Source organism: Micromesistius poutassou (assembly GCF_964030765.1).
Source record: "Micromesistius poutassou genome assembly, chromosome: 23".
Classification (NCBI taxonomy): domain Eukaryota; kingdom Metazoa; phylum Chordata; class Actinopteri; order Gadiformes; family Gadidae; genus Micromesistius; species Micromesistius poutassou.
In genome coordinates this window covers 4,871,364-4,881,100 of record NC_140293.1, presented here as the reverse complement: position 1 = coordinate 4,881,100, position 9,737 = coordinate 4,871,364, and the positions used below count along the sequence as shown (strand labels likewise).

General features: G+C 47.6%; 1 protein-coding gene across 1 annotated transcript; it reads right to left on the bottom strand.

Moving 5' to 3' along the window:
- Positions 1 to 839: 839 nt before the first annotated feature.
- Positions 840 to 9,651, bottom strand: LOC311368395 (actin-related protein 2-A). The gene is made up of 8 exons (XM_084487198.1): positions 9,546 to 9,651; positions 7,740 to 7,898; positions 6,734 to 6,863; positions 5,310 to 5,446; positions 4,675 to 4,824; positions 4,134 to 4,279; positions 2,811 to 2,943; positions 840 to 2,038 (listed from the first exon to the last, which is right to left on the bottom strand). The coding sequence occupies exons 1-8, from the start codon at positions 9,600 to 9,602 to the stop codon at positions 1,868 to 1,870; spliced, it is 1,083 nt and encodes a 360-aa protein (XP_084343324.1). The 5' UTR covers positions 9,603 to 9,651; the 3' UTR covers positions 840 to 1,867.
- Between the last annotated feature and the right edge of the window lie 86 nt (positions 9,652 to 9,737).

Sequence of the window (9,737 nt, the reverse complement as noted above, 5' to 3'; positions counted from 1 at the left end):
AACGCTGAGTGAGAAGTCAGCCTCTATCCCCTCATCGGGGGACGCATTAGTTCAATCACCCCCCCCCCCCCCCCCCCCCCCCCCAAAATAACCGTCCACACTCCCAGACCCCCTCTAATGGAAAAGGTCGGAGCGGTAATCCCACAGGATCAGGCCGGGATGGGGAAAGTTCCCGGGGATAATTACAGGGAATTCAGTCTGCTCCCGCCCCCCCGCCCCCAATCCTGTTTTTGACCTTCTTCTGAATGGCGATCCACTTTGTGCAGTTTTTTTTTTTTTCCCGTACTGTAAAATAATCTTGTTATGACAAGAGCACCGAGAAGGACCATGTCTTAATCACTTATTGATATTAATAATGCTACCAATAATGACAACACACCGGGTCTGTGTCTTACCTCATGGTGATTGGTTGAATGTAAACGTCAAAGCTGCCAGCTCATTGGCTGGCCTGCGCCGCGAGTCATACTTACCCCACGGACTTTGACGTCATCGTCCATGAACACCGTATATATCGGAAGTAATCAAATGTATAAATAGTAACAGGACGGATATCAAGTCCGGTATGGAGTAAAGGTAATTTGAAAAAGATTTATAATGTGCAGGGGGACTTTATGAAAGCGATAATGTGGTTTAAATATAAGTGCATGCTTTTTTTATTTGTACACGTGAAGTTTCTGCGAATGTAGTGTGTGCATGTCTGTGCGTGCGTCTGTGCGTGTGTGTGTGTGTGTGTGTGTGTGTGTGTGTGTGTGTTTGTGTGTGTGTGTGTGTGTGTGTGTGTGTGTGTGTGTGAGAGAGAGAGTGCGATGCATGTGTTGATTGTATGCCAACATTAAGATGCCCACTATTTATTTTTAATGGGGAAAAAAAACACATCAATGTATTATCGTCATGTAATATCAATATCACAATAAAACAGCAATATCTGTTCATGACGTTGTTTCATCCCGATTTCTGTCCCGGTCTGATGACATCATATGCGGTCATTCCTCGACATGGGAATGAAACATCGAGTCTGTTTGTTATCAAGCGGCCTTAAAGCTTTTCTCCGAGTGGCCGGAAGAGTCCATCTTCAAACCAAAAAAGCGACCAGCGTTTTGCTTTCAATCCGAGCACAGTGGAACAACGTTGCGTTGTGCGAGACACAACGTGATGAGATGTGTGAGTTTGTGTGTATTTTATCAAGCTTTGGTTTTGCGCACAATATAACAACGCGGTCCTGTGTGTCCTGGTTTGCTCACTCTGTGCACTCGGGGTGTGATTTAGATATAATTGATTTTATTTTCAATAGCCTATTGAAATAATTGGACCGTTAAAAAATACACAAAAAAAACTCCAGTGGCTGCCAGGAATAGAGCAGAATATCAACATAAAAACAATAACTGCATAAGTCAAAAACATTGGGGCTTTTGTTTGATAACCGATGATTATCGTATGTGTAATAATGATAATAATATCCATTATTAACAACCATGAGTCATTATTTGGAGGATTCACCCACTCAACAGTTTATGACTCAAAATACCATAAATAGAGCAATATGGTGCTCCATCCCACAAAAGTGAAACAGTTTTGAAGTAACGTCATGACATAAACAAACCAAAGGCTCTTGTATGCATTAGCCCTTCCAAAATACTGTGTGTCTCTTTGTAAATGTGTGTGTGTCTCTTTGTAAATGTGTGTGTGTGTCTTTGTAAATGTGTGTGTGTGTGTGTGTGTGTGTGTGTGTGTGTGTGTGTGTGTGTGTGTGTGTCTTTGTGTGTGTGTGTGTGTGTGTGTGTGTGTGTGTCTTTGTAAATGTGTGTGTGTGTGTGTGTGTCTTTGTAAGTGTGTGTGTGTGTGTGTGTCTTTGTAAGTGTGTTTGTGTCTATTTGACTCCCCCGGCCAGCTTGTCCAACACTTTGGAGCCCTTCTCCATGTACTCCTCCTTGCTGATCCAGAAGGACTCCTTGTCCTTCATGATGTTGGCCAGCACCGCCCCGCCCATGAACACCATGTGCTTACGTCTGGGCGGGTCCTCGATGCGGATCTTAAACTTCTGCAGGGGGAACGTGGATAAGAGGGAGAGAATGGGGTTGTTAATTGAAACTTTAGAGTGTGTGTGTGTGTGTTGCATATGTTTTATTAAATTTTTGCAATGGAGAGAGTCAGAAGGGGAATACTGTTATTGTTGACACAGGCAGTATTAAGTGTGTGTGTATTGCGTCGATGTTTATAATATTTAACTCTAATAAAACCCATATTTCCTCCCGTCGAACATCGGTGTAAAACAGCAAACGGCGACACACTCCCTGTCCATCATTCCAGAACATAAGTTGTCTAAACCCATTACCATCTCAACATAGGGCTGCTCGATTATGGAAAAAATCATAATCACGATTATTTTGGTCAATACTGAAATCTCGATTATTTTTGAGTTTGAAAACATGATGCATTTATTCATAATTTCTCGCCAAAAAAAACACTTTGTAAATGAGAAACTTCGAAATTTCCCCTTAAAAATATACACAGAATGGTCAAATAGAAAATAAAGTCCAGATATGAATCCAGCTGTTCTGTAATTTCTATTATTATTATTTTATTATTATTTTTTTTTATCATTTCAACTCGATTATATTAGTTTGGTGATCGTTTCACTCTGAAATCGAAATCAAAATTTGATTAATCGCCCAGCCCTATCTCAACACGCTTCTAGCATCTCCACCCTGAGGCCGGGGTCCCACGCCCAAACCCCTTCCTCCATCGGCCCCGCCCCCGCTGTGTGTGTGTTTGTGTGAGTGGCTCCAGCGGCGCGGCGCCCGTGTGTTTACCGAGAGCTTCTGCGTGTCTCCGTCCAGCACGTGCTCCAGGTACAGCTGTTTGATCTCCCTCTCCAGACGGGAGGGCAGGCCCGGGTACATGGTGGTGCCCCCGGACAGCACGATGTGTCGGTAGAAGTCAGCCCTGTGGAGGGGGAGAGGGGGGAGGTAGGGGGAGGATGTGGCTTCGATCATGTCATACTAGTATGGTTGAGTTGTACGTAATCTGTGTTATGGCAAGTCTGCAGTATCTTGTGTGTGTGTGTGTGTGTGTGCACCTTTGTGTTTGTGTGTTTGTATGTTTGTGTGTGTGTGTGTGTGTGAGCGCACATTTATGTGTGCGTGTGTGCGTGCACATTTATGTGTGTGTACATGTGTGTGTGTGTGTCCGTCTGTCAATGGCTGTTAGGTGTGAATCGTATCGGTCTGCTTGTATCCTTGCCAGAGGGAGTTGAAAAGGACTCAACAGTTGTTGCTTCAGCCGCTAAGAGACAGAAACATCTCCATTCTCTCGCCAAGTTGCATAACACGTTCCTGTTTCAATACCACCCGAGGAATTGCTATCAACAAGGACATATTCTTCGTTCTTTTTGGAAATATTTGAGCAGGTACATTTGACTTAATCCTACGACTTAATCCTACGTCTGCCATAGATGAGGTGAATGTGAATGAATGAGGGGACTTAAGATGTCAGCATTGCTGCAGCGACAGCAGAAGCTGAAAGACAGTTTCTGTGGTGGGATCAAACAGGAAGAGGAAGTCAGAGTCAAGCTCAGAAACATTCAACTTCCTTAATCTGACTGCTCATCGACAGAAACACAAGCCCAAGACTTTTGAGATTCTATAAAGTGTTTCTATTAAGCTTTTGTTCAAAGCAACTTACAATAAAATGTATCAAATAAGCAAACTGCTTAAAGTGCTAGATCATACCATTTTTTTTTTTTCATTTTCATTTGTTCTACTAGTGTGGGAGCCAGACATGATATACACGATCATCACATGACAACAACAGCGGCCTAGACCTTATTAATCCCTGTATGTCTCTATCTCCGCCTTCCACACACACTTAAAGTGTAAGGCTTCCACCTCACACAAAACGTCGGACCCATTGACGTAACTTTCCAGAATCTGACCCGTGCCGAACCGAAATCCCGGACCAAATACATAATCGGTCAAACTTTTCCATGATTTTCATCAGCGGGGAAACAAGGTTGCGGTTCTCCCACAGTAGAACACGGCTGAGCAGGACGGCGCCCTGTCAACCAATCACATTCACACCCAATCAACCAATCAACCAATCACAACGAGGACTCTTGTGTCGGACCGCAGACTCACCTGAGGTCGATGTCGGCGGCCTGGATGGTGTTGAAGAGCAGCTCGGCCACGCCCGCCCCCTCCACGTTGATGAGGTGGGGCTGGAAGAGGGCCTCGGGGGCTCCGAAGCGCTCCCCGCCCACCTTCACCTGCCGCCCGTCTGGGAGCTGCACCCCGGGGGGGGGGGGGGGAACATCAGGGTCGGGGTCAGACTGTTGTTGTGTGCATCATGTTACAGGGTCCAGTGTGGAGGGCGGATGGATGGATACCATTGGCTGATGACCCGATCATCAGCCGGCCTTATCAATGGGTTTGACTGGACGGTGTGTAATAGGTAATCATCTACATTATCTGCTCCTTTGAGACGGCTCAGAGGCCTTTGTGTATGTTCATATCAATACTACTGGTATTAATACTGCCATTAATGTTACTAGTATGTTTGACGCTTGACATTAGCTTTTTGTTGAAATAGTTGGAATTGGTTTGAACAGAAAATATTTGTGTGTGTGTGTGTTTGTATACATTCCAATGGAGGGAGGGTGTGTGCATGTGTGCGTGGTACCGTGAAGGTCTCCACCAACACGGTGGTCTCGTTGGCCAGCCGCTGCTCCTGCTCGATGTTGTAGCCCACGTAGCACAGCTTCTCCTTCAGCATGCGCACTGTCTCAAAGTCGGCCGTGTGGTTGAAGGCGTAGCCCCGCAGCAGCAGGAGCTGGAGGAGGAGGAGGAGGAGGAGGTGGTGGTGGAGGAGGAGGTGGTGGAGGTGGAGGAGGAGGTAGTAGTGGTGGTGGTGGAGGAGGAGGAGGAGGTGGTGTTGGGGAGAGAGGGGGGTGGGGTTATGCTTGGGGTTATATATCTCTGTTGTTGAGGCCCTTGGTTCCCCAGTAGTGCGAGTGCAGGGTTTAATATCATGGCGGTAGAGCCCTGGTTCACCACCTCTGCTGCTGTGTTGACTGAGTAATTAAGTCTTAAGCGAAGTGACATTAGATGTCGTTCCACAGACACTTTGTATCCAAGGTGGCTTAGAAGTGAGACTGGGAGTATTCAAAATGTCAACGGGTGTCGTAACACTCAAATACAAAATATAAAGTAACCTAAAGAGTGTCACATATTTGTACGAAACCTTTAGATAAAAATACCGGACCGATTTAAAACCCGTGCATGTGTGCGTGGGTTTGTGCGTGCGACCGGACTCACCTTGATCAGGTAGCGCGTGATGTCCCGTCCGGCGATGTCCAGCCTGCGGGTGAGATGGGGCAGGGAGAAGCCCTCGTACACGGGACAGATGTGGGTCACCCCGTCCCCCGAGTCCACCACCACGCCCGTGAGCAGACCTGAGCCCACAAACACAACCCGACCCTCCGTTTTACATGGGCATTGATTCCAGTCATTTTTACACACTTTTAGTTTTAGTGCTGCACAACCCAGTTATCAAAACAAACAAACAGAGTAGCTTTAGGGATCAGAAATACCGGTTTAGTCATTTCCTTTTTGATTAGCGGTTGTGTAAGCGGTTGCGGTAGATATCACACATTAAAGTGCTTTCAAAGTGCAGACATTTTTTCTGAGGCTCCTGAATCTGCTGTCCAAAGTCCTTACTTTAACACCTAGTACTACCCGCCTGATGTGTGTACATGTGCACAAGCAGGTAACCACTCCTCCACCACAACCTCTGTGCTCTCTCTAAACCAGCGGTGGAGAACCTTTTTTGACATCAAGGGCCGTTTAAATTTTTGTAACTTGCACTTTTTTTAGGCCTATAAAAATGACTCACTCACCGCATAACTTGCATGCGCAACGTTTTCTCTGTCAATTTGGTCTGGTGAAAGCTGCTTGTTGGGCACCCAAACTTTGCTTAAGTGCGTTTATTTTGTCCTTGCGTACTGTAATGACGGTCCAGGTTGGTTTTTTGGTTTTTCATTACAGCGAGCGATTTTCCACACACAAGGCAAACAGGCCTGCCCTTTACTTCAACAAAGAAGTAATCATCGGTCCATTTTTCTTGGAAAACAGGACATTCATTATCAACCTTTCGTTTCTGGGCGGATGCCATGCTAGCCGTCAACGGTTAGATTTAGAAATGACACTGCGACTTGTTTAGGCTACCCCAATGTGACCCTCAACATTCCAAAGTAAACAAAAAGGAAATTAACCTTTTTACTACTACAACTATATTGTAGGCTAGGCTATATGCTTTGTTAACATTTTATTTAATATGTTTGTTTTGCCCTTGCCTCCGCGGGGCCGTACGTTCCCCACCCCTGCTCTAAACGTTGGGCGCAGGACAGCGTGGGAGATGTTAGGCCCGGTTCCATGCCGCCTAACCTGAAGGCATCCTTGAGCCAGATACCCTAACTCACCCTAACCAATCCGAACCTGCTCCGTAATGACATCAGAAGTCACCATGAAATCTCCCCGGATGAGAGCGGCTGCAGATGCAGCACCGCCAAGGAGCAGGTAGTCTGAAGGAGCAGGGAGGCGTGTCTGAAGTGGCTATGAATCACTGCGGTGAAAAGGGCCTGTGGCTCAATAACGTGAGTTCATACCGTTTGGTTCTTCCCAGGACCGGGTTACAGAAGACGCGTGATGAAGGACAGGGACAGAGCGGGGGGGGAGCTTACCCTGAGCGTAGAGGGTCAGCACGGCCTGGATGGCCACGTAGATGCCGTGGAACCCGTACGTCTCGAACATGACCTCGGCGATCTTCTGCCGGTTCTTGGTGGGGTTCATGGGGGGCTCCGTCAGCAGCACCTGTTGGAGGAGGGCGGAGTGGACTCAGCCTTAGACTAGCAGCCTGACACCATGCTTTGTTGTTGCTGGGACTTAGTCTGTTCTGTTTCTCAGTGGCGCCTCCACGTGGTGGTTATAGGAATGGCACTCACCGGTGTTTGAAATCTGGTCGGTTGAGATTTTGATACATATCTATATTTTGATTTGTATTCTGTTAATTATGCCCCCTTTTCTTCATCCAACGTTGAAATAAATATGAAGGTTAAAGAAAATGCGCAAACCAGTACCAACACATCCATGGCAGGAGACTGGGCCTAGCTTGATTCAATGATTCTCAAATAGCTTGACATTCACGTTGAACATATTCATGTTATTTAAAGAGCCACCAAATAGCTTCAGTAGCACTGCAGAAGAAAGAAGAACTCTGAAAGAACTCTGTCAGACGACCGTTGTTATTTCGCCCAGGGAGAAATCACTTCCTCAATCCAACATCAGCTAAAAACAAACCACTGGTACCGGCCCTTTAAGATAACAGAACTTCTCCTCAGGGATGGGGCAGAACCACTCCAGTAGGCAATATTTTTTTTCGTAGGATGAGTCTGGGATTCTCACCTCTGATTGGTTAGAATGGCTCTCCTCCGATTGGTTATGGTTAGGGTTAGGGTTTGGGTAAGTGTTAACCATAACCCTAACCCTAACCTCCCACAAACAGCCAGGACTAATCAAAACACGATCTAAAGGAGAGCCCTTCTAACCAATCAGAGGCGAGAATCCCAGACTTATCCTACGAAAAGAAATATCACCTCCAGTAGGGTCTTCAGCCAGCCTGTTTGGGTTCCACAGCGGCACATACAGGGTGGAGGAGGAGGAGGAGCAGCAGCAGCAGCAGCTCCTTACCTTGCAGTCGGGCGGGTTGATGTCGAGGCGCCCGGGGCCGAAGGTGTAGTCCCAGATGTGGATCATGTCCTCCCAGGAGCGCACCATGCCGTTGTCCATGGGGTAGGTCACCTCCAGCATGGAGCGGCACTCGCTGGCCTCGTCGCCCACCATCAGGTCCTGGGGGAGGTAGGGGGGGTGGGGGGGGGGGGCGGGACACGGGTCATTTCTAGAACATTCCTACGCTGAGGTGGTGGATGCCCAAAAAAAACTTCTTGACCAAATAGTTTTCAATGTTGATGGTATTTTTCTACGTGTTGGGTACATAAAGGCCCCGGAGATGTAAGCATGGTGTTGCTTCTTTTGATAAGCGGTGCAGACCAGAGATGCTGTAGTTTAGGTCAGTCAGTCTTTTTCTGAAAGCCCTCTTTGTAACCGGTGAAGGGGCTCAGGCCAGGTGGCCCGGGCATCACAAGTTGTTTGTTCAATTGCATTAACATTTAGTTTGTAACCACTTTACCACGAAACCAGGTCTGATGCTGATCGCTGCTTAGTCTTTTAAGCAGACGCGTCTGCTGGAAGCATCTTGACACGCTTTGGGAGAGAGGGGGGAGGACATGCAGCAAATGACGACCACGGGCCAGAATCGAACCCGGGGGGCGGCTGCCGTAAGGACAGAGCCTTCACGGTCCGACGCGCTGCACCCCGGTGAGCCGCCCAAAGCATCTTAGAGCGATTTCCAGGAAGCCATGAGGGGGGCGGATAGGGGTCAGGCATCGCGCTCTAGGACGCGCTCGTGGACATTTCGGGAGATCGAACCCCGGTACCGTGGTGCTGGGAGTGGAACCCCCCCCCGATATCCTGCCCCCCAGATACACACAGGATCGGCTACATGACCGGGCAGTACGTGGGGACGGGGAGGGCGAGGGGGGGGGGGGGGGGTTTCCCCCCTAATGAGCGACAACCCCCCCCTCTCCTCAGTACTTAAGGATCAGGGCGTCAGGGTCAGTCACCAATCTGACCGTAACCTGGGCTTAGGGATGGCCTGCAGGTGTCCAATCAGATTGACCCGTTCTAAGACCCTTACGCCCACACCGGCTCAGAGATGAGAGGTGTTAAAAGGTGACAGCGGGGTGGGGGGGTGGGTCATGAAGGGAAGGGTGGGGGCAGCGATCCAGTCAGAGCCGAACTCTGCCGGCTTTGGTAGTCTGTACACCGCGACGATAGTGGGGATTTAAAGGGGACTTTTTCCTTCTCCGTATTTTCTCCCCCTCCCGTGTCTCAACGAAACATGACACGTGTTGAGAACGCGTCGTAGGATTGCATCGGAAATCCCGAACCGGTTCGGGGCCGCTAAGACGGATTTGATGGTCGATCATTCTGACATTTGACCAATAAACCTTGACCTTAAGTGGACACTACGAGCCACACTGATCTGCCCAACATTAACGTAAATACATGTCTGCTGATGTTAGGTCCAAACCAAAGCTGGATTAACTCTAGGTTTGTAACTGATGAGGATATTGATATATTGGTTAATTGTTGGACTTGTTTGTTTTATATCGAAAAGGACCCTGAAATACTCATCTGAGCTCAATAACATTATCTTATCTTAAGATGTAGTAGTGTTAGTGTTCTTGGCCTCCACAGAAGCCTTCCCCTTATCTGAATGCATCTTTTCATTCAAATGTAAAGCTCATGATGCTGAACTTGAATTGTACATATAGTTTTCATTTGATCCAAAAAATATTCTTATTAATTGATATCTTTTTTTCAGTTCACTTGACAACTTCTATTCCGTGGAACCTCAGACCTTTAACAACCCACCTTGATCTCAATGTTCCCGACTTTAGTGTTGGAGCGGATGAGGGGACGGCCGACCATAGCAGGGAAGATGTGTTCTGGGAAGTTGGAGCCGGCAAACCCACACTTGACAAACTGGAGAGAGAGAGAGAGAGAGAGAGAGAGAGAGTGAGAGGAGAGAGAGAGAGAGAGAGAGAGAGGAGAGAGAGAGAGAGA

Excerpts from the sequence above, each read along its gene's own strand:
- LOC311368395 (XM_084487198.1), bottom strand. The coding sequence starts at position 9,602 with ATGGTCGGCCGTCCCCTCATCCGCTCCAACACTAAAGTCGGGAACATT. Across the intron at positions 7,899-9,545 it reads TCGGGAACATTGAGATCAAG|GACCTGATGGTGGGCGACGA; the intron begins GTGGGTTGTTAA and ends TACCTCCCCCAG. Across the intron at positions 4,825-5,309 it reads TCACGCGCTACCTGATCAAG|CTCCTGCTGCTGCGGGGCTA; the intron begins GTGAGTCCGGTC and ends CTCCTCCTCCAG.